Raw genomic sequence first — 24,000 nt, forward strand, 5'->3', positions numbered from 1 at the left:
TTTCGCTCAGGTAAACGTGCCAAAATTACCGTAACGCATTCGCTGCGGAGGGAGGCACCTCTAGGGTTTGATGCCAGCACCGGCCGTGCAGAAAGGGGAAGTGAGTCATAAAAGCAAGCAGCAAGGAGGATGTGCCAGCTGCGGCCGGTTCTGCAGGTGAGGATAGAGTGGTTTAGCCCGGGACATGGGCGAAGATAAGCAGGGCAGGAGAAGTCCTTAGGCATGGGAGCTGTTGGCGTGAAGATGAGGAACCAAGCCCTCACGCGAGCTCGAAGCTGTGCAGACACAAAGCTGGGAGAAATTAAAAGCAAAGGGTTTAGAGCCGCTTTGATGCGCTGAACTGCAGCACGCCTGTGCTGCTGCACGGGAAGGGAGAGAGCCGAGCGCCGGCGCCCGGCCAGGGCGAGCCGTGCCCCTGCGGCGGGGCGGCCCCGGCCGCGGCTCCTCCTCCGCGGCGGGCGAGGCCGGGCCGGCGCCGCCCGCCGCCCCCGCAGCTCCTTCCCTCGCTCGTCTGCCGGCGCGGCGCTCGGCGGGCGCTCGCCCGCGGCTCCCGGCATGGAGGCGGCCGCGGCTCCGGCTGCGCCCGCTGCTGCTGCTCCCGCTGCTGCTGCTCCCGCGGCCGAGGCGCCGCCCGAGGCTGCCGCCGCGCCGAGGCGGCTGCTGGCGCTGCTGCGGGCCAAGCTGTGCACCTGGTGAGTGAGTCCCCGCGCCGCCGCTCCACGTGGAGCCGGGCGGGCCAGGCCGCCTCCCGCGCGGCCCCCGCGCCCTTCCGCCGGCGCCGAGGCGGGGCCGCCACCGCGGCAGCCGCCGGCCGGGGGCAGCGGGGGAGGCAGGAACGGCCCGTCCGCGGTGCGTGCGCCGCCCGCGGGTGCGGGGGAGCCGCGGCCCCGCGCCGCAGCCTGCCCGCGGGCCGGGAGCCGGGAGCCGGGCTCGGCGCCGCGGGGGACGTGCGGGGGCACCCGGGCTTCTGCCGCTCCTGCGTGAGCAGGGCCGTCTCCTGCCTTGGAAGAGCCGCTGCGGCTACGTGTTGAATTACTGAGTGATGTCTCTGATTTTCTTCTCTTGTAGGTTTAGGGTAGAAATGTTTTGCTTTTGCTCTCTTTACAAAATCCGTGAATGAAGAATGATCTCAAAACCGCCTGTGAGCATGTACTCTCACACCTGTGCACATACCCTTCACTCTTCTAGTAGTTCTCGCTTTAATTTTATTTTTCTCTTTCCCTCTTTTGCTATAGCTCTCCTATCAGCGTTGCTGCAAAGCACAGGTGGTAAAAAGGGGAAAAAGAAAACAGAACAAGATGGCTGAGAGGAAGCTTGGAATCCAGAAAGCTCAAGCTCTCCTCCCCCTGCTTCCTTGAATCACCTTACAACTTTAAAATGTATCAATTAGAACAGGCGTTGGTTAAGCATGAAAAGCTGGGGAAAAACTCTTAAAAGTTATGCAGCATTGCATGCATCCCAAAGCTTATCCTTGCAAAGTACTGCTCTTGGTGAGTGTGGTGATCCCTCATACTACTGCCAGCTTTCCTTCCAAGACCAGTATTCACTTACTTTTCATCTGGAAAAAAATCTCTGTTTGAAAGGCTTTTTTTGGGTTCCAGGTTTGCCCTTTAGTAACTACTGCACCAAATGCCCTCAGCTGCCGAGTACAGGGTGGTGGCTCTGCTGCCAGCCTTGCGCTTATAGTCTGGAGCTTGAAGGCTAGACTGCACAGAGGGGTGCGCTGGCCGAGCAGAAGCCTGTTCCCCAGGGTAAGGCCTGTCTGTCTATCTGTCTTTCTGTCTGTCTTTTTTTTTTTTCTTTTTTTTTTCTCCTCCTTATAATGATTTCTTATGTAAAGCTTTTCAGCATGGTGGGGGGCTGAGATTCGGCCTAAGTTTTTCTCTTTTCATTCCTCTGCCTGTCAGGAATGCCCAAACCCACAAGATGGGACCTTAGTGAGCTGCCCCAGTAACCTCAGCTCTGCCAATAGTTTTGCCAAGATGTTGCCAAAGGATATGACTAATTCTACTGATGATACTTGAAAGAAAATAAGTAGCTCTCCGTGTCTTTGGCAGAGCCTTATCTGAGACATTGAACTGAATTTTGATTTTTTTTCCACACAGCTGGTGGCTCAGTCGAGGTTATTTCAGAGCTTTCTTATAGGCCTTTTTGAGGCTTATGAAGGCTTAGTAATTTTATGTAGGAAACGAAATTTTTGTTTTTGAGTAAAACCCATAGAAATAAGACTTTCTGGTTCTTGAAACAAAATCTGTTTTTATTTTCAGTTCCTTATCCTTTACAAATTAATTTGAGCTCATTATTCAAATGAAATGGTCTCATTTTTTTCCCATTCAAGAAGGGTTCATCAGGTAAAGTTGAAATGTGAGTAAACTATTTACATGAAGAGTGTTGCCAAACTTTACCTATTAGCATTTCACTGGTGGTATAAATGATCTTAATTTTTGAAAAGAAAGTGTCAAATTACAGCATTTGTTTTAGTGAAAAAATCATAATAAAATTATAGGATTTATTAATATAGTGGTCAATAAAATTAAGTGTGAGCTTTTTAGATTTTTCTTTAAAATACACTCAGTCTGTATCTGAGGAAATTAATATCTTGGTGTATTTTTTTTCTGTTTCATGTGGATCCAAAGAAAGCCAGTCTGACTTTCTTATAATGGCAGGAGCTGCACATTTAGTTGGCTAGTTCAGCATTATCTTTAGACCAGTTTGTGGCCAGTTTTCATCTGTTCTAAGAATCCAGAAATGGCTGCAAGTTTTAGTCATAGCCGTAGGTATAGCTAAATAAGATACACCTACCTTCTTAAGGTAGAGGAGAAGTAATTACCCACTAGCCAATTAGAAATCACTAAAAATTACATATATACATATATATAATGTACTAGCAGGAATTATAGAACTGAAAGACCATTTCAGATCACTTACTTTGAGTCATCTAAGAGTCCAAAGTGATTTAATCCTTACCAGTGCATTAAAAAAAGAGCAGAGAGGACCAAGTTCCATCATGGAAAAATTAATTATTAATATATTTAAAAAACAATCATAAAATACTAATAAGAAAATCACAGGAATCAATAGTCACGTCAATATTAGAATGAATGGAAAGTCATGTTTTCGAGGTTGGAGTGTTTCTCTCTTCGATTTTGTCTTGCAAAATGAAACCAATAGGATTTATGGATTTTAAAGCTTATTCTCAAATTCTGCAGAGTTTTGTAGAGAATAGTATACTTCATGAAGAGGTTTTCTAATTTCTGCTATGGAATTTTAGTGGACACTGAAATAGCAAAGCACTTGAGCTTGCGTGTGACAGGGGTGATCCTGCTCTGTTCGAACATCCGTCTCGCTCCCTTGAGCGCAGTGCGCTGCCCGGGGAGCAGCACACCAGCAAGTCCTGGGAGGAGAGAAGATGTTGCTTCGTGGTGAGACTTGCACGTGACACTGGTGTCTGTGAGGGCGAGTGCAGGAGGCTGTTAATATGCACATAGTGGAGAAAGTTGCCAGAAACGCAGCATACTGGAATTCGTAGAAGACATTTTTTGAGGGCAGATTTCTGCTCTCAGGGAACAGTGTCTTTATTCAGCTCTTTTGATCTTAACATTTTGACTCTGTTTAGTAGAGAGAGACAGGAAAAAAAAAGCCTGAATTAAAATGGAGAAGAGTAAAGAAGGGAATTAGACAGGATGAAGACCAAACTTTTGCCCTGCCAGAAGTCTTCAGTACTGTAGAAATAAATACTGTGGGAATGCTTAGATATACATTAACTAAATGGAGACAATTGCTGGTGGAGTAACCACTAAGTAAACAATTCTGGAGAGTCTTGACCTGATTCTCTTCCCATATGCAAAAATGCAATCAAGTAGTTCTCTGGGAACTTTAAACTGGAGAAGCTTAATTATTATAAAAGCTGAGGATCAGGCGCAATGGACTTACTCCACTGCAAGGGGACAAGAAGGTCTTCCTTGATTTTTTTAATAGATGATGGATGGTTGAAGCTGATCAATCCTTAGCAAGTACGAATGGTAACAGATTTCTGCCTTTTCAGCCTGTCTCTGGAATATGATAACTATCCAGTCTGCCAAAGTGCTGTGCACCTGGACTCCAGGCCTCTGCTGCAGAGAGGGTGCAATCAGTGCAAAGAAGCACAGAGCAAAGCTCTCTGGGCAAAGCTGCTCTCCCCATATCCTGGGAGAAGGTGTGCAAAGACTTGCCCATGTTCAACAGACCAGGTTCTCGCAGGGTTGTATTGCCTGTACTTCTCCACGTCTCTGTGGCAGCACCGAGGAAATGAGTGAAGGGTGATTCACATCCAGAAGAGTGGAGTGTCTAGCAGAAAAGGCAGCTTTGGCTCTTACTGGTAATTCTTAGAAAGGAGCCATAGGAACACATAGATCTGTTGCATGTATGGGAGCCCCTAAGGGCTCATGTGTTGACAAGAACTCTTCATTTTGTGGGCTACATGGACCTCACAGCTCTGCTAGAATAAAATTACAGCTGTTTGGTGCAATTACACCTCTAACTGGGTTTGATCCCCACCTCCATACCCTCACCCCAGCTAGTCCAAGCAGCAGAGTGACTTTGGCTTACTAAGCTTGCTAAAGGCTTGCTCCTTGTCTCCTGCTGTGAGGGCAAAGAAGAAATACTTTCTGCTAAATTCAAGCAGGGAGCTCTTTATTAGATTAATAAGGAGTACATATATTTAATTCCTGAAACCACATTTTCCCTCGCTATAGTTCACTGTATTATTTCTGCCTTGAAATTTCTCTGAGTCTTTGCCTGTCTTCCTGCCTCCTACAAAGGAGCCAGACTTCATAGGGCTGGCAAAGGGAGAGCTAGAAACCTTGGTCATGCCTACCTGAGAGGAACGGTACGATCTTTGAAATTTTAATTAATCTATGTCACAGTCTTCTCAATAGCACCTGAAGAAGTGGTTTCTCTAGATGAGCTTGCAAATCAGAATGATTAGGCAGAATGCGTACATGGGCTAATTGGTTCACAAAACAGTGCAGTCATGTCTTTGGTAAAATTAAAAAACAGTATGACAGAGGTGTGGTAGCTTCCAAACTTCGAAGGTTTTGCTTTTTTTGCAGTAACCACTTCTTACATATGTATATTACAGCACTATTTGCAGTTAATACCACCCTACAGAGTAGCCATGGAAAATTTCCAGCTGAAGCATGGTCTCCATTTCTTTACTCTCTTTCCTCTGTTGACTCTGGTGTTTGCAATGCTAGATGTAAGAATCTCCATTCTTTCACCTACAAGAAACAGTTATTCACACAAGGGTGAATGTGACTTTATAACATTTTGACATAGTACATGAATACTTACAAAATGTGTGTGCACTGTTGCTGGGGTGTTCAAGGCAAGCTGTAGGAAAATGCGGGACTCGAACCTCTTGGAATCTGCAGCATGGCTAGGCTTCCCAGGGGGTTGCTGCCTCCTCAAAGGGGAGTTGGAAAGAGAAATGTGTTTCGCAGCATTTTATTTGGGATTGATGATATGGTTTTAGTTGGCTCTAGCGCCCCAGAAGACACTCCTCTTGTGGATGAATTTGCCTGGTAACTGGATTGCCCATCATAGCTAGGTGACCTGGCACTTACTACATTAAAGTCATGCACCTTGGAAAAACAGCCAGTGTTGCTGTCCCTTCTGTGCTTGAATGCAGGTGTGCCTTGTCATTACAGCGGGGAGCTGTGGTCACAGTATATGTGCAGACTTCTAATGGGATTCTTGCGTACCTTGCTTGATGACTTGGAGTAGCAACAAATAAATCAATTATGCAGACAATTAAATTGCCATCAATAGTCTTCAGAGTAAACAGATGTGACCCTCTGCAGCCCTGTACAGACAGTATGGCATCTAGCCAATCTCACTATGTAGCCTTTGTGAGTATAAAGGCAGAGCCAGCACTGGCAAATCTGCACAGCTGCAGTGGCAAGAAAAATAGCCAACCAAAAGATGCACAGAAGTCTTTCTGTCTAGAACATCTGAAACAGCCCACTTTATGTTAGGTGGAGAATTACTACTAAAATAGCATGAGGGTGTTTTTTAACTTTTCAGCTGTGTGTTGGATTTAGAAGAAATAGTAAAAACTACCATAATAGCATCTAAACATGTCAAAAACTAACGTGGTCTTTGGCCAGAATGTGTTCTTAACTCCATCCCTGACTGCAGCAGAATGTGATGGGATATGGCAGAAAAAAACCCCACAATGAGTATTAATGCTTTTGTAATTCCTTAGCTCTGCTCAGCCAAGGGTTTCAACGCACTTTCAAGACTCAGGTCTTGCAAGAGGCTGAAGGCACTTGTGCCTTATCTCCATGCTGCAGATTTTTGTTGACCTGGCTAAAGACAGAAAGGGAGTAGCTGGAGGACAAAGGATGCAGCTCAGGCCATGTATATCAAAATCCCTTTGGATGAGCATAGCTCCTCACTTTGGTTTGAGCTTGCCCAGGTAAGCTGCTTGTACATACTCACGTAGGTATTGCAGTCTCTGTTTTTGGTGGTTTAAACTGGCCTGGCCCATTTTTACTGACTGTCATGAGGTAAGAATAGCTCTTCTGAGTAGGCAAAACACTGCTTACCAGGAAAACAGGAATTTTCCTTCTTATAAATATGGACATTGATGATGGTTCATTTTCTACTCAATGTGAAAAATGGCCTTTTCTCTGTAAAACAAGATAATATTTAAAAACAAAAACTTTGAATGTTAAATTCTAAACTTACTATCTTGTCTTTTACATTTACAGGTATATTTTGAAAACAATAATTTTGGGCCAGATGCTTTCCTTGTTTATCTGTGGGACTGCTGTTACAAGCCAGTACCTAGCAGAACAATACCAAGTGAATACTCCAATGTTTCAAAGTTTTATCAACTATTCTTTGCTTCTTCTAGTTTATACAACGATGCTGGCATTTAGGACTGGTATGTAAAATATGGGGTGGGAGATTTTGGTTCATCATTTTGTTCTCTTCTACGTTTTCCTCTTGGATTTTGAAACTAAGCAACTTGCTCAGTATTTGTCCAAGCTTTTTAAGTTTTCTGCTGAAATTCCTGTCTTGTAATAACACATGGAACTTAATTTCACAAGTTAAGTGTGCGTTTCGTTTCATTTTATCTATTTAAAATTTTCTGCTCTTTGGTTTCGTTAAAGTCCTATGTTATGTTAGGAGAAAATAATCTTTATTGTAACAAATCTCTTTAGCAGAAGGCTATTTAATATTCTTCCTACATCTTATTAATGCACTCTTTAAACAGTCCTGATCTTCTAAATTTTTTTCATGTGGTGGAATTCCCCACCTTTCACCATTTTTATTGTCTTCTTATAGGCTGCTTTTTGTTTTTACTATATCTTTTACGATGCGGTAACCAAAATCAAACATCTCAATGTTATTTATGCTTCTAAAAAGCAATATCCCTGTGCAGCATCTCTTCTGAAAGGACCGTATATTGATTGGTGCTTTTTTCTAAACAGGCAATGACAGTCTTCTGCAAATTCTGAAACAGCGGTGGTGGAAGTATATCCTTTTGGGACTGGCTGATGTTGAAGCCAACTACATGATTGTAAAAGCATACCAATACACGACCCTTACAAGTGTCCAGGTAAGGACCAATCTCCCTTTCCGGACTGTTGCTTTTCTTACGGTTTTGGACTGGTTTCTGAAATGAGATTTCAGAGGACAGACATAGAAGCTATTTACATATGAAAAACATTGTCAATATCTATTTTCTCTTTGCGGTACAGAGAAGAGCATCCTGCATCATGCATAACTTTTCCAGGAAGCAGAGAAAATTGGCTAGTATTACCCAGTGCCAGCTCTTGAATTGAACTCTTAAGTATTTTTGATAGAAAGCATTTCTAAGAGTTTGCTGACAGCTACTTAATCTTTCTTTTCATGATGCAAAATAAAGATTTAGGACCAGATAATACTTACTCAGCCCAGGTTCTTGCTGCACACAGCATGGTCCATCTCGTGCCTAGCCCTAGAAGCTGTGGGAGGCGTTGCGAGATGTAAGCCTTCATGTGAGGAAATAGTGGAAGTCAGCTGGTGTTTCCGACCTACGCAGCGAGGGAGCCAGGCCTGTGGCTTTGGGACGTGGCGCTTCAGTTCTGACCCCTCTCTGTGAGAGGGAAGGGACATCAGCTTGCCAGGCTCCTGAAGTGACAGTAAACAGTAGCATTGTGTGCAGTGCCAAAGGTTGGTGCTGTCTTACTGCATCAGGAAAATCTTGCATTTGTAAATAGCTCTGGTAGCAGAAGGACTCAGGCTGTAGTTTCTTTGTTGCTACATGCAGACGTAAGCTGGTGCTACTGCTGGAAGAGTTAGTGCCGTCCTCCTGCCTCCAATGGCTTGTTCCTAAGCTTGCACAGCCATCTCCCTTGAGCTACAACATCACAAACTGGCTTAGGGAACTGACTGAGGTTAGAAAAAAACCTGTCTTCTGTCAGAAAATTGGTAAGCTATGTTGTTTCTCTGAATTAGCTTACTGTGTGCCTCCAAAACTGCTTTTGCTGGAGCAAGAGAAGGGACAGTGCAGAAGCAAGAACTGAATATTTCAGTGGCTGAGCCAGCTTGTGCTCACTCCTCCTGAATGTGGATCTGTGGCTTGGTTCGTGGTCCCACTTATTTTATTAAAAGAATAACGTCCATACGGATTTTGCTGTTAGCTGAAAAGTAGTGTTTAGCTATCAAGTGATTTGCAGAGTCAAAGTGATCAGGGTTAATATTTAAAAGAAGCAGCTGAAAAGCAGTAAATGCCTGTGATCTGGGTTCCCTTCAGAAAACTGCAGTGGCTTTTCCTTATGCTGTTTAAAGAACAATAACATATGTCTGAAGGATTATCATTGTCACGTTTTCCATTTCACACACATGTATTATGGCTCATTAGGCTTTTAATAAACTTATGAGTAATGTCTAAGAAATTATAGTTTTAACAGTGACGTGTTTCTGTCTCAAGATCAAGTTAAGCTGATAACTGAAACGTTGTTTGATCGTATAATTCACAGCCAAAGAAGCCAGGACTTTGGTCCAAATTCTCAGAAGCAATAAAGCTATTCCCATGACTACTTCCATAGAAATGAAGAAAGAATAGGTACAGTTGGTCTTCTTGCCCAGTCACCAAACTCAGATGTTTGCCGAACCTTCTCATCTGATAACCTTCAGGCTGCTGCCTCTTTAAATGTCAATTCAGTGTTATGAATTTGCTGTAACTGCCTGTTGCAGTAAGATTTCTTGCATATCCCATGGAGTAACCAGTTTCCCACCATTGTCAGAAATGAGATTCAGGACAAAAAGGTCTGTGATTTGCTCCAGCAGCAAGCAGTTCTGCAGTAACATTAGTATATAAGAATGGCCATCCTGGTTCAGAGCACCTAGCCTAATATTCTGTCTTCAGTAGTGGCCATAAATGGATGCCCAGGAAGCACAAGAACAAGGCAGGAATATATCACACCTTTTCTGAGCACAGTGTGATCACTGTTGAAATGCTGGCTGGCTGGAGCTTTAGCTCAGCCTCATGATTTTCTTCAAAGGTAAGTTTCCGCTCAGCAAGGAACTTCCATGTATTTTCTCACAGGCGCAAAAGAAACAAAAACTATTTTCCTCTAGTTATTAAATGTTAGCATTGCAAGGAAGGGTTTGGGAGATTTTTGCAGAGATAGCATTGGGATGGCAACTCTCCTTTCTCTATAAATAAAGAAAAAAGTCTCTGGTCCACAGCTGCAGCTCTTCATTCAGTTCTGCTTGAGACAATGCCGGTGGGACTTCTCACTGCGAGATACAAATGTTTCGGTCTTGCAACAGGACTTGACTGGACTGCTCCGTGTAACGCGTTTGACCACATATTTCATAGCACAAAGCAAGCAGTGTGGTTCCACATTGTTAATATGTTATTAGGCACGGTTAGCATTTGCTCGTCATACAATTCAGGTGGGGGCATTTAATAGGCAGCTGTTGACAGACTATCAGCTCATAGACGAGTATTAACCACATCAGGAGAAAAAGTAGTGTGTGCCCCTGGAGTGCATCTGGAGGCTGCCCTCTGGGAGCCATACAGGCAAGCAAACAGGATGAGCTGCTGAGCTTTCTCACTCTGTAAGCTGTCTGGAGCTGGCAGCTGTGAGCAAACTAACGACCTCTAACAATCTATGATAATTGCTTAACTGTTTATTAAAACATCTGTTAATAATTTACCCTATCATTAAAACCTTCCTACAAGCAGTGTGGTTGAAACCTGGTTTGAGTCATAATGTAAATCAAATCAACAGGTTGTGTTTTTTTTCTCCCTGTAAAAATGCAGGGCAGAATTGAATAAGACAAGGGTTTGCTGAGGCTGTACTGGCACTAGCAATTGGTACCTAGGAGTACTGCCACAAATGTTGTAAAGACTGAATAAATCTCACTCTTTTAAATGGTTCCACTGGCATAAATTCACTGTGATGTTACGGTTGCTTTGCACCTCTTTGATCTTGATGCTACACAGAAGAGAGCATTTTCCTCCAGAAAACTCTTTGAGCCTAGTAGATGAAGGCAAGGCAAGATCCAGTAGTTGGAAATCAGATTTCTTTTGTTTGTAATTGAGGGTAATAGTCCCCTGGAATAGATTACCAGTGCAAGTTCTTCATCATCTGGTGCCTGCCTGTCCTGAATGCAAGTCTCCTAACCAGGGTGCTGTAGCTCTAGAGTATGTTATTGGTCTGGATGCAGCAATTCCCTATCCAGTGTTAATGAAAGAGATTGTGGCTCATTATCTATGAGACCTTTACACTCTAATTAAACATTTTTTTTTTTTTTAAAAAAAGGGTTTTGTTCTACTCTTTTGGGTTGAAAAACTGCTTGGAGGTTAGAAAGCTACATGGTAACATCTCAATAAAAGGGGAAGTAAAAGCTTACTTAGGGGATGATATGTCTACTACCAAGGGGATGAACATTTTCCTTTTTTATTTTTGCAGTATTTTTTAGCTTCAGTGATTACAATTTCACACCAGAGAAATCTTTAAGACTCAGCACTTTCAGATATACCTCCTTACTCAGAACAAACTGGTTGAGACCAAATGTGGAAAAACAGTGTTGTGAGGGCCAAATCATACATTTTGATGAAACAGATAAATGACACTTCTTGTCTGATACTAGAAAAAGCAGTCACATTCAGGGGAAGTGTTAAAAATGTTCTTAGTCTAGACAAAAGAAAAGAGGGAGAAAAAGGCCTGTGATCAGATAGAAACTCATAGCGTGATACTCTTACCATAGAGCAAAGCTGTATTGAAATATGTGGTAGCACATATTAGGACTAGTGTAGTTCTGACGTCTGCTAATATAGCCTAGGTAAGTGCCCGTGCTTTTACACAGACTTCTCAAACTGCACAAGCTGGAGACAATCCAGGGAACACAGACCAATAGGTGGAAGGATTAGAGAGCACTGTTAGGACTTAACCTGTATTAACTTCCCTTAGTGCTGTCCTGGTAAGACTTACTTAATATAGGTAGTTATGAACAAGGGAAAATAGCCTTATCATTACAGTTTTACAAGTTTGGTTAAAACCCTTGTAACGGATGAATGAACTAACAGAAGCAAGCACAGGAGAAAACTGAAAAGTGGCACATTTAGACAGGCAGAAGTTAGCAATGAACATTAAGGACTAAGGGCTGTTATCTTGATTGTAACAATTATGCCATGGTCCTATTGACCTGGCCGTAGTGTTTCATTGTGACTTCAAGAAGCCTTGTTTTAAGAGTTGACATTTAAGCGTAATTTGAGAGCAGTCTTTGGAAGGCTGGCTATATGTTCTGCTCTAGACTGTTTGCTTAGGTATTTTCATGGCATTATACTGAGACAGGCCAGAAAATATGCCTCTCTTTTTTTCCCTCCAGACAAATTCAGAAACACGTCTGTTTAATTGAATTAAATATTAAAACCGGTTATGATTAGCTCAGTTTTCTTTGTGTAGTTTGGTTATTCTAGAGCATTATGTCCGTTTTATGCTGCTCCCTGTTTTTGTTTTACGTATATAGCTGAGTCTTGATTTTCTGTAATAAAGGAGAATAGGTAGAATGTTTGTGGGTTTAACAGAAAGGCAAAGGTAAGGTGTAGCTTACATACCTAAGAGTTTAGCAACATGCGGAGATGGATAATGGAGAAAGGAAAGAGAAATAGGTGCCACTGCTTGTCATGGAGTGCAGACATCCTTGAGCCTTAGCTGATAAGTCTGCTCAGGGCAGTGCCCGTAAACATGTCTGAAGTGCTTCTGGACTCAAGCTGTCTTGTGTGTCCTTGCTGCTGTGGCATGGATAAGTTACCGAGTGAATTACCCGTTTTTGACTAATTCAGAGTTGGCTGTAATAGAGTAGTGGACTGAAAATGCATGGGTGCGTTGTGCATGATTTTGTGGGAAGCTGCAACATTGGGAAGGTGACCTTAGGAAAGCTGTTCTCTCCTTCCTGTCTTCCTGCTATCAACTTTGCATCTTTCTTCCATCACATGTACTAAAAAAGCCAGATGCAAAACTTCAGGATCAGATTATTGTCTTATTCACTTTGATGTAAAATTAGATCAATAGTATTCTTTAATAGTTCCAGATTTGCACATTGTGTGTACTCAGCCCTAAATTCTAATTACAGTTTTGAAGAGGAGTGAAAAGATGAGAGAGTAGACAAGTACAGCTGAAATCTGTTAAGAAAGGAAAGACAAAACCTGATGGAAAAAATGAAATGTCAGTGAACCACTTCCTTGCATTAGTGTCATGGGGAGCAAAGTGGGCTCAGTGCAACGTCCTGGTTCTAATTTGTGAAGCTGTGCAGATTGATTAGATCCCTTGTTAGAAGAGTTTCTAGATCCACGAGTTTCTAACAGGAGAGCATGAAGCCCCCCCCCCCAACACCCCTCGTTCACTTGCAAAATGCTTTTCATGGTGAAATGTGGGTCTGACCCCTCTTCTGTTTAAACTAGTCTATTGGGTTTGGTTTGTGCCTTTCAACAGGCTAATGTCAGATAGTGATGGAAGGTAAGAGCCTGTATGTTTGCTTTCACGATAGTGATATCCAAGTTTGGGGTAGGTTTCTAATTGAAATCGTTTCTCTGCACACACAGCTGCTGGATTGTTTCGGGATTCCTGTGCTGATGGCTTTATCATGGTTCATTCTCCGTGCAAGATACAAACTAATCCATTTTATTGCTGTTGCTGTCTGTTTGCTGGGCGTAGGAACAATGGTGGGCGCAGACATACTGGCCGGGAGGCAGGACAGCGAAGGTAAGGAAATCTTTCTCACAAGGGGGAAATGCAGACGTGTGGTTCCTGTGCTGGTCTAACTTTCAAAGGACAAAGAGGAGCAAACTTGGGGGAATGGATATAATTTTATTTTAAACAAGAAGAGGAGATGATTAACTGCTATTTATGTTTCCTGGCCAAGAAGATAGTGGCTGAGGAGATGTCGATTTTATAGGGAGCTGTGAAATCTTTTTGCTTATAGATTTTGATTATTTCTTCCATCTTGAAAGAGAAACACCTGTGTTAAGCTTGAAGTTTGCTGCTGCTTATTAGCCCTGATGAAAGACTTCAGACCTGATGAAAGACCTTTTTCTTGAAAGCTTGGTCACTTTTACAAATCGTATGAGGTGGTCTAATAGAAGATGCTACCTCTCCCTACAAACCTCACCTTGCTCACACTCTCGGCCTGCTGGCAGCCAGACTTTTCTGATCTACAGTTCCCTGAAGATTTTTCCTGAGCATGAATAGCAAATCAAAAGTTATTAAATAACAGGCTTACTTCTTTGAGTTTTCTTTTGCAGACCCATAAAAAGTAGTCTGTGTATCCCCAAGGTCCACTGGCCACAGCCTGGAGAGCGCTGCCCTGCGATGCCAGGGCCGGAGGAGACGTGGGCAGAGCATAGGGAATTGCTGGGGCCTCCCAGAGGGAGCCTGGCATCTGGGTGCCTGCACCCAAAGGGGCATAGGTTAGGGCTGGCCTCATCTTCTCTTCTCTATGCCAGACGCGCAATCAGGCCACATCATAGTGATCTTATTTTGAATCCCAGTGCATATAAGGCGAGGTAAATTTCAGCGGGAACAGGAACGTAGCATTGACTTCATCGGGCAGCATAGGGATAAGCCTGCTTAGCTTTATTTTGGGACATCTACTGCAGGTAAGATAGCATGACAAACTGAGGGTTAGCATCAATGCTATGTGGTACAAGTATGTCAAAGTCCTGAGGGAGAAAAATTTTAGGATTTTAGGACAGTTGTGATTTATTCACTGACATGGGTATCCTTAGTACTGCTTTCCCTCATATTCCAGGCGTATCTCCTTAGTGACTGCCAACTCGCTTAGGGAAGGAAATTTTAAATCAATTTGAGGACTTAAACAGCAGCCCTTATCTTGCTATTGAGTGAATGCATAACAACATTTGCTTGATGAGTGACTGTGTTACAGGGAGTCCCATTAGCACAGTGTCAATATATCACATGATACCTGATACCGCACATCTGCAGCACCTGCTTAAGAACTGTCATAAACGTGAAGCTCAGTCCACAGAAATCAATAAATTGACTTTGGCAAGACTTGAATGCCTTACTGCAAAAGCAGGAGCAATAGTCTGAAAGCTGGACTGCAGCGCTAGCCTGCAATTCCTCTCGAGTTCCTGTGACGCCCGACATCAGGAGAAGCAGGGAGAATTGGACCAACCCCAAAAGTAGCGTCTTGGTCAGGATATGATTTAAATGCGAAGTTTTGCTCATTCCACACTCTGCAGGGGTGATGCAAGTCATTAGCAGTGTTAGCGTTCAGGCACCAAGCAACAGCTCTACCTTTACACATACACATCCTTTCCACTTACACTGAGAGGTGCTAGAAAGACAGAGATGTTTGGGTTGAATTTGCTTGTCTGTTTAAGGAAAGTTGAAAAGTGTTTGCAGCATTACCCTTATTGTGGATTAATATTTCTGTACAGGAAGTGACGTGGTGATTGGAGATGTCTTAGTTCTTCTTGGTGCTTCTTTGTATGCCATTTCTAATGTGAGTGAGGAATACATTGTGAAAAATCTGAGCAGAGTGGAGTTTCTAGGAATGGTGGGCTTGTTTGGGACTATTATCAGCGGTCTACAGCTGTAAGGATCTAATATATTTATTTTAAAATTAATTAAGACTATTCTATGGATGATTACTTGTCTACCATGAAATGATGCTGTTATTATTAAATTAATTCTTTGCTAACTCTGTATTTGACTTGTATGGGAGATCTTTCATTTGAATTGCATTTTTGTTGCTGTGCAGCATCCATTATATATCGTTTTTATTTGCTCTACCCTTATTACAGCAATTGTAAAGCTCAAATCCTGCAAATCGAATACCTGTCATACTTGCCTGTATTCTTGATTTTATTGACCTTCATGAGGACGCTTAGTAGGCTGAGGACTGTTCACAGGAATGCATTTCCTAATGGGTTTTCTCTGTGGAAAGATTTCGGAGATAATGATTAGCAGGATGGCTTCCATATTAAACTTAAGTTTAAAATGAAGCATGCATACTCTTACAAATAACCATGTTAGAGTAAGAGACCACATGCACTGAAGTCTATCTAAAGAATTTTATGTTTCTCATTTCTCATCATTATAGTTAATTATTTCCTCAAATGATGTATCAAATAGAACTGAATCTCTGAAGGATGAAAAAGCCTTGAAAGAAATCATAAGAATTAAATAAAAGTGCTCTTGACTTTCAAGCACTTGAATTGTCAAGTCTTTTTTTCATGCTTGTTGGATGTTGGAGTTATTGTTATTTAATAAAATTTCAAACAAAAAATTCAGGGATTATAAAATTGAAATATTTCATATATATTCCGATAATTAAATTCTCTATTTGAATTCTTTTTTTTTTTACTGTATGATATTTTTCTTTAACTCTAGAGCCATTCTGGAACATAAGGACATAATGAAAATTCAGTGGAACTGGAAAATTGGTATGTTTGTGACAAAATAGTATGCATTTTTACAGAACACTGGAAAAACTAATAACCATTTAGTCCTAGAACAGTGGGTTTTCCACTTTCTTTTTCTGTATATTAAATAACAACCTTCATGTTACATTGTTGCAAATATATGTATTTTCTGCAAACTGTGCTACTTAGTAAAGAGATGAGATTTAAAGGATGCATGGTTTGAAACATCTGAGTAGTATCAGTCTTCTTTAAAATCATTGTTTGATGCCTTTACACTAAATGGCCATCCTTTTTTTACAGCGTTACTGTTCACAGTATTTGCCCTGTGTATGTTTGGGCTGTATAGCTTCATGCCAGTAGTGATTAAGGTTACTAGTGCAACATCAGTCAACTTGGGCATTCTGACTGCAGATCTCTACAGTCTTTTCTTCGGACTTTTCCTGTTTTACTATAAGGTAAGTAACTTCATTCATTCCTTATAGTTTCAGTTAAATTTTTACTCCAAAACTATAAATAAATCATATTGTTCTTAATCGCCCTTCAAAACTGATTTCAGTTTTATGTTTGTACAGATTATATCATTCATTACTGTCAGATGTCAATCAGAAGGACATAATTACAGAGCATTGCACCATTACGTAGTTAGTGACTGTAAAATAATTTCATACTTCATGGAATAAGTTAGAGTTAACATTAGAGATAGTAAACAATTTACTGGGGATTCAAATGATAGATTCTTATTTTAGTCCCTGTTTGGAACTCCACAGAGTTTGTGTTTGTTAGATTTGGTTCATCTCTCCCTTACAAACAGGGGGTTTGAATCCAACTGTCGTGAAAGGATTTTGGTGTCTGCGGGAGTAGTGGCTTGATTTGATTTTCAGAAAATCATATTTTCTTTTACAAGTTTAATTTGCTTATTACAAATGTCTTGGGAGAAGAATCAATCTCTGTCAGTAATGCTTCTGAGGAGAAACTAAAGGAACTGAAAAAAATGCAGATAAATATATAGTTCTGTAAGGTCTGCAAGAGGCAGTTATTTTTATTGCTCTTTGAAATATTTTCTGAGATGTCTGTTGAAGCTAAATGACAGTGCTAAAAAGATTTCATTCTGACCTACCCTCTTCGTCCAGAATCATTTGTGGGAACCTCACTCACTGTAGCAACTGGAGTAATTGAGTCGCGCAGTGACTGGAAGGGCTTAGTGAGAAGCTTGTGAACTTTGCTTAAGACGCTTAATTTGTATTATTCCATGTGGTTGCTTTCTCTTCAGCATTATGGAGAGCCAGAAGCTTTTATGTCAGATTTATTTCTGAAAGTGAAGGCCAATTTATTTTGGAATCCAACAGGTTAGATTAGGATCCAATTTTGGGCTAGAATTTCCTTTTCAGGACATTCCTAGCTATTGACTTTCCTCACCACTTTTGGTTTCAAAATTTGCTCCAAGCTACTGCTCCAAACTACAAAGCATCCATTAAAAATGAATGTAGGAAACCATAGTTACATTCTAAAAATTAAAATAATCATTTCTTGGTCACTTCCAATAATGCGTTTTAGCACCAGATAGCTCAGATTTTAGCACAAGAACTGACTAGAGATCTGTATCTGTAATAGTTAATATGAAGAAATAGGCAAAAATTTTGGAAGGGATATAGGTAAACTTTTAAATTTCAGGATTTTAACTTATTTTGCGGAGAGATTTTCCTGGGAGCAGATCATTCTGTAATTACTGACTGCAGGGTATTTTGGTAGCAAAAAGGAAAAATGAATTAGGGAAGATTTTGGGGCTGCATTTTGAGAAAATTTCAGATGTATATTAAAATATGAGTGACTAAAAAGACCCAGTGAGAAGTAGGAGAAATGGCTAAACAGCTTTGATGCCAGTTGATTTAATTCTTTTGTTTCCATCTTCACATGGCAGGGTGGAACGAGGGGTGTTTGAAACTACTGTCTGTTTTTCATGGGGGACGGAGGGGATAATGAAGTACCACGCTAAACATTCAAGAGAAGGCTCTCTGGAGGAGGACAGCTCTACTACCATGAACTTACATCTGTGGTTAGAAACAATCAAGTAACAAAAAAGGGAGAAATAATAATGCAACATCTTTAGTAATCAGGATCTGAGATGACTTAGGAACTGAGAACTCAGGGAGCCTGATTTTTGCAGGGCTTTTAACACTACACTTAGCAGTAGAAAATCTTGCCAAGTTACCATATAGTTTCTTTCCCGCTTGGGCAAAACACCAGGCAGGACATTTCCTAGATTAGAAAGCGCACTGGATACAGGAATCTACAAACAAAAATGCAAGAAATCACTCTTTATTCTTATTCAGTAAGGAAAGACTTACCCATTACCAAATGGTATTTCACAGTAAACCACTCGAGGTTTGGCTGGGCTGCAGAGTGGGAAGAGCTGAGCTGCGGAGAGCTCTGAGTTGCTGTTGTCTGAGCCTGCTCTGAAATGGAAGCAGCACAAACACGTCTTGGTGCAGCAGAGGCTGAGCCCAGGCACGTATGAGTTCTTAGCTTGAGTGCAGCGTCTTGCTAACGCACTCAACTTCCCAGCCTCAAAAGAGTCTGCTGCATACAAAATGTGAATTTGGCATAACTGCCTTGATGAACTTTTTTTCTTCTTTTACTCCATAGCTAATCTTTGGTATGCTTGCTCCTAATGAGCTGATTATATATATAGATAGCTGGTGTGAAGAAATATTACATTTCTGTTTTACAAGGTGCTGCAAGTCCTTAGCTGCCACTGGAGTCGGTAAAACTTTGAGTTCCTTGCCCTTTAGGATGCTTCAAAATGCATCTTCAGCTTAATACTTCGTCTGCCATTATGTGCTCATTCAGCTACCCAAAAGCTGTGAGGTGTGATGGCAAATATGCAAGAATGTCTAAGAGGAAGAACCCCTCAAGACATCTTAAAAAAGGGTCTTCAAATGTTTGTTGCATAAACTCCTAGGGAAATAGTATACTGCAAATACAGACACTAGATGGAGTTACAGTCAGCCTGTCACATTTAAAGTAGTCTTTAGACTTGTTACTGAATAAAGGGAGATAAACTGCAGAGGTATGACTAAAATCAGTGTCTGAAGCAATAAAGTTGCTGCAACGTTTGAAACTAAATAAAACCAAGAAGAAGACCACAGAGGCCCCCATGCCTCCCCCCTCCAAAGGGTGTAGGCCTGGTGGAGCAGCATGGTTAAGGTATACTTGTGTCAATAGCCACTAGCACATAAGCAGGCCTTGTACCAAAGCTATATCGCAACATTTTTGTGCCCTGTCTTGATGACTGTGTGTCTACTCACAGATGAATTAATTCTGAGAAGCCTCTGCATAACTCCAGAACAAGACGAACTCTTCCCTCTGGGCTGATAATAAAACAGTTTAGTACTACTCTGACTCTGAAATAAGGTGGAAGGGAAGCACTCTGGCATTTAAAAGGAAGGCATTTTAATGTGATGTCATTTGCATATGTATTGTGATTTCTGTGAGCATATATATATAAATATGCATATAATGCATATGCTCACACACCACTGATATTATCCTTACTGCATAAATGGACATCTTAAAACTGATCAACTAAATGTTTAGGGGTAGGAGAGTCTCCACATGCTCCTTCAAAATAGGGCTAAACAAGCTAAAAAATTCTTTTCCCAAACTTTTATCCACATGCAGGACAGGAAGAACTAATTAACCGGTCTGGTCCCTGTTCCAAATCCTATTTTATTCAATGACTTCAGATTATGTCTTAACCATGAGGCTTCAGCAGCCGTGCTCTCTAATCTACCCTTTCCTGTATGCCATGTAGTTTCTTCTGTCTAGAAGCATGACCGTAACCTATAGGTCAGGCACTTGTCTCGGTAGCAGATGATGACAGTGTGAACCTCCCAGCTCGGGGGAGGCCTTGCCTTGGGACTACATCTTGCAGTAGTACACTGAACAGTGCTAGGGACTGTTCTCATCCCTATGGCTAAACCCTCTTGCCCTCTAAAGCGAAGGGCTGCATCCAAGCTATCTGTTGTCCCTGGCTTATGCCAACTTCCAAGTGGTGTCTGGAGTTGTTTGGGAGAGTGCAGACCAAAAGCATGCCAGAGACGCAGCTAGCAACTGAGCAATAGGAGCCGTCACGGCACAGTGCCTGTGGCCTGGCACTGCGCAGGGTACTGATAGGGACGTTGCCTGCGTCTCCTGCTTCCTGGCTTGGTGATCTAAATACAACGATATTCTGTAAAAGATGGGCATGATAAGCTGCTCTTTTTCCAGCATCTAGGTTTTAAAAGAAAACAGGGAGTCGTGCTGGGTTATGGGAAAGAAAAAAGGCATTTTGCCTTGAGAGGATTGATACTCTTGGGTGGAGACTTCAACAGTGCATCCTTGATGTTGGGCCTGGAGCTCTGGGGGAGCAGGATGTCAGACACACGACTCTGCTTAACATCTCCAGATAGATCCACTCACCTATAGACTTTGAGATCAGCATCAAGGAGACCTATGTTCTTGTATGCACTATTAGAGAGGATCTAGACGTTACTCTAACTGCTCAAACTTGCCTGCCAGCCGCATTTACTTGCATACAAACGCGTGCTCAGTCACGTCCTTAGATTGCACTCTGGAGAAGTTGTGCAGGTGCCTCGGTACAGACACAAGCTCTGCCTGTGTGATGAAACTGAATCAGTCATGGGTAGGACCACAGGCACTGCTGCTGCCTCCATTAGGAGGTTTACAGAGCGTGGCCCTTCCCGAACACAGAGCGAATGATTTGAGTCCAAGCCTACCACTAGGGAAGCAGCCTGCAAGGTGGAGAGAGGGCTGGTGCGTTTCAGCCTGCTCTTCAACTTGTGTGGTGCCCTCCAAGGGTTCAGTGCACTTTCCAGACCAAGTGAGTGCCTGCTGGGAATCACAGTGCCTTAGCTGTAGACACCGAAGTCTTTTTTGGATCAGTCCTGTGCCTTTCCAACTCCTACCATTCATTGCATCCAGCTCTGCTGCTTGATAAGCTAGAACAGATTTTTCAAGCAAGTCTAAGGAAGCTCAGGGGGTTTGGAGTGTATTTTGGAATTTCTCAGACTCTGTTGAAAATCTTGACCATGACCCAACCTTCCTGAGTAAAAATACTGCTTCCATTGAGGTCCAGAACTTTATAATGTCCTGCCAATGGGATGTAAGATATGCTATGGCCATCATCCTACTGTTTAAGTCAGTGTGGTTTGTCAAAGACAATAAGGTAAATTTTAGCAAACCTCCTGAAAAACTTGCCAGCTGTGTATGACTCAGGCACTTTGTGTTACTAAATCCAGTATTATGAAGTAAGCATTTATTTTTCTATCAAGATGGATGAATATTGCCTGTTGTCAGAATTTCATCAATTAAGGAAATGATAGCGAATCACATGCTTAATGTACCACGGCAGTTCGTGTTCTTACCTCATACGGCTCTAACTGTTCGCTTTCAGTAAGTAGCACAGATGTGTATCTTGTGCAAGGAAGCTTGGTCTCCCTGTCTTCGGGGACTTTCCATGTGCGGAGAGCAAGCAGGTTTTTGCCCAGTAATAATATTTATCTAGCCCTGCGAGTAGTTAAGAGTTGTGCAGAGAACCAGCCACTCGAGTGACTTGTAGTAGGATGGACAGATTCTTCTCTTGCCAGGACCTGAAATATTTGGCTGTGTTAAAACAAAATTCTCTTAGGGATACAGTGTTTCAGCATACATTTTGGCTGTGGAAACAGCTGTCCTTTACAATCACCACATTTAGAATCATTTGTTCTATCTGTCAAGACTTTTGTATGTAGACCTAAGAAAATACCCGGTAGAAGAGTGTTGAGGATGAGACAGAGAAAAACAGTAAGCAGTTTTATCAGTAAATGGAGCTGTTGGATTTTGATTTTCAGGCCTGAATATAGATCACAGTGATAATCCATATTAAAATATTCTTTTAAAAGGCAAGTGTAGCTTTCAAATTCTTAAACAAGGCAGCATTTGTATGTTTTTAAAACAGACAAGACTTAATACACTTTATTCTTTCCTCTGACAGTTTTCAGGTCTTTATATCCTGTCCTTCGTTGTCATCATGGTGGGCTTCATCTTGTATTGCTCCACGCCAACTCGGACTGCAGAACCCACCACTTTGCCACAGCCCAGCACAGTCAGCGCTGGCTTGGACAACGCTGCGCTAAAGATTGAGGAAAACGACAGCGAAACTCCTGCTGGAACAGTACAGTTCACAAGAGGAGAAACTGTGGTGGTCAGCACCAATTAAAAAAAATGGCAGTGTTTCAAATTAGAGCTTCTTTACTGCCAAAATTCCCCTCAAATATTAATCTGGAGAATTGTTCTGTTGCCAGGGTGCTGCACTGATTTTAATGCACTGGATAGACTTTTAAGGCCAGATCCTCAGTCAGTGAAACTATTGATTTACCCTTGCAGAAAATCTGGCCCTTAGAAGAAGACAGAGTAGTATTTATGTTGAGTCTCTGGGAAGCGAGACTGTTATTTTTAAATATTTGATTAACTTAACGGCAAATGCTTCAGGGAAAACTAAGCCAAAGCAAGCTCTCAGGTCACTAGCTGGAGCAAATACCTTTTATATTACATTAGGGACCTAAATCTGCAAGATGCTGTCTGAGTGCTCTGTGGTTGGCACACGTCAGTGCTGGGAAGCCCCTCAGCTTCTCGCTAGATTTGGTTCTGCAAGCCACGTCGCATACGTACACCTCTCACTTGTTGATGGACTTTATTCCTCCGCTGGAGGCGTTTGCTTCTTACATTCCACCCCAACGGCCATCTGTTCCACTTGCTGCAGCCGTTGTTGCAGCTGGGGCTGCTGCAGAGAACAAGTATTTTATTTTCAGTTTTACTAGTAATGGAAGTTTGAATATGTGTTTTTGTAATCTGCTTTTTATCTCAGTAGGCTGTTGTTTGGTGCATTCCCACTAGGTGGAGGAGACAGAGTTAAGCCCCTCCTCTGTCCGGTAAGAACTGAATGTATTCTTTTTCTGGATGAGACAGCAAAAGGGTTTGAACTGATGTTCACTTCTCAGTGAAACTGTCTTGAAATGGGACAGATTTCTGCAGAGACATTCTGATAAAATTGGCATTTTTGGGGGGAAAAAAAGAGAAAGTCTTAGCCAATCCTCATTGCAGCAATAATGACAATCTCCAAAATGTTAAGTGTTTTCACTAGATTAATTGGCAGTTTTCCTCCCCCACCTTTTCATACTTACAATAAATGATTAAAATTGATATGGCTGCAGTTTTAACATCAGTAAAACCATTCTTGGATCTTTTTTTTATTCTGATGCAAGCCTTCATATTTCAGTTGTATGAAGTGACGCTGAATAAAGTTTTCAGTAGCTGAAGAGTTGTCTCTTTGTTTATTTTTTAAGCTAGAATTTCTTTTATTACTCAAAGTTATGTTTATGAATTTTACTGACCAAGTGATTCTTTTAATCACTTAATTTTACCCTAAGGAGTAAAGCTACATTTTCTGAAGATACTGGTGATCATATGACAAAGACTGGTTTTGTGCACTTCTGTTGTAAGTTATTCAACCAAAATGATTAGGCAAAAATGTTACCTGATTTTATTTAGAGATAGCAAAATAAATATTCAGCAGGTACTAAAGCAGCTTACATTGTCTTTCCACTGAGCAGTTCATGCCCAGAAGAGTAAAGAGGTGCTGATGTTTTGTGGAGAGCACTTGGGCCCAGTTATCTTCTGCTTTACTACTTGAGTTAAGATTCAGGACACAGACTGAGACACCTAAATTGGGGCATCTATAGACATTTATACAGCTGAAGCTGAACAGGCAGCTGGGGATGAGAGTGGGTAAGGAAGGCCATCTGAGATGGCACTGGATGGCTACGAGAGGGTATCTGGATTCCCTGTCTCTACAGAGAGCTGAGAGAGCCAGGTCATTATAGCAGCATCTGCATTTAGCTACCTCATTTTAAATGCCTGCAACCTGGAGCTAAATCTCATCCAATATTACCTGTGTCATTACTTACTGTAGTGTGTAACAGTGCAGTAATAAAGCACACAGCAGCCAAATGAGGGTCTGTGGGTGAATG

The 24,000-nt window shown here is 41.9% G+C and overlaps 1 protein-coding gene across 4 annotated transcripts; it reads left to right on the top strand.

Moving 5' to 3' along the window:
* The first annotated feature begins 463 nt into the window (after positions 1–463).
* On the top strand, positions 464–23,289 carry SLC35F2 (solute carrier family 35 member F2). 4 transcript variants are annotated; one of them, XM_064505062.1, is made up of 10 exons: positions 616–692; positions 1,236–1,490; positions 1,602–1,751; positions 6,753–6,928; positions 7,479–7,606; positions 13,091–13,250; positions 14,948–15,104; positions 15,903–15,955; positions 16,235–16,389; positions 21,966–23,289. In XM_064505062.1, exons 4-10 carry the CDS (start codon positions 6,784–6,786, stop codon positions 22,188–22,190), a joined length of 1,023 nt encoding a protein of 340 aa, XP_064361132.1. In that variant the 5' UTR covers positions 616–692; positions 1,236–1,490; positions 1,602–1,751; positions 6,753–6,783; the 3' UTR covers positions 22,191–23,289. The 4 variants fall into 4 exon arrangements, with proteins under 4 accessions (XP_064361131.1, XP_064361133.1, XP_064361132.1 ...); XM_064505063.1 differs by lacking the exon at positions 1,236–1,490 and having other exon boundaries at positions 595–692; XM_064505064.1 differs by lacking the exon at positions 1,602–1,751.
* The last annotated feature ends 711 nt before the right edge of the window (positions 23,290–24,000 follow it).

This window comes from Dromaius novaehollandiae, chromosome 1 (assembly GCF_036370855.1).
Source record: "Dromaius novaehollandiae isolate bDroNov1 chromosome 1, bDroNov1.hap1, whole genome shotgun sequence".
NCBI lineage: Eukaryota > Metazoa > Chordata > Aves > Casuariiformes > Dromaiidae > Dromaius > Dromaius novaehollandiae.

What these genes read in the sequence shown, in the direction of transcription:
- SLC35F2 (XM_064505061.1), top strand. Translation starts at nt 556, where the DNA reads ATGGAGGCGGCCGCGGCTCCGGCTGCGCCCGCTGCTGCTGCTCCCGCT. An exon ending in GATGCTGGCATTTAGGACTG is followed by an intron (nt 6,929 to 7,478) that starts GTATGTAAAATA and finishes TTTTCTAAACAG; the next exon opens with GCAATGACAGTCTTCTGCAA. An exon ending in CGACCCTTACAAGTGTCCAG is followed by an intron (nt 7,607 to 13,090) that starts GTAAGGACCAAT and finishes CTGCACACACAG; the next exon opens with CTGCTGGATTGTTTCGGGAT.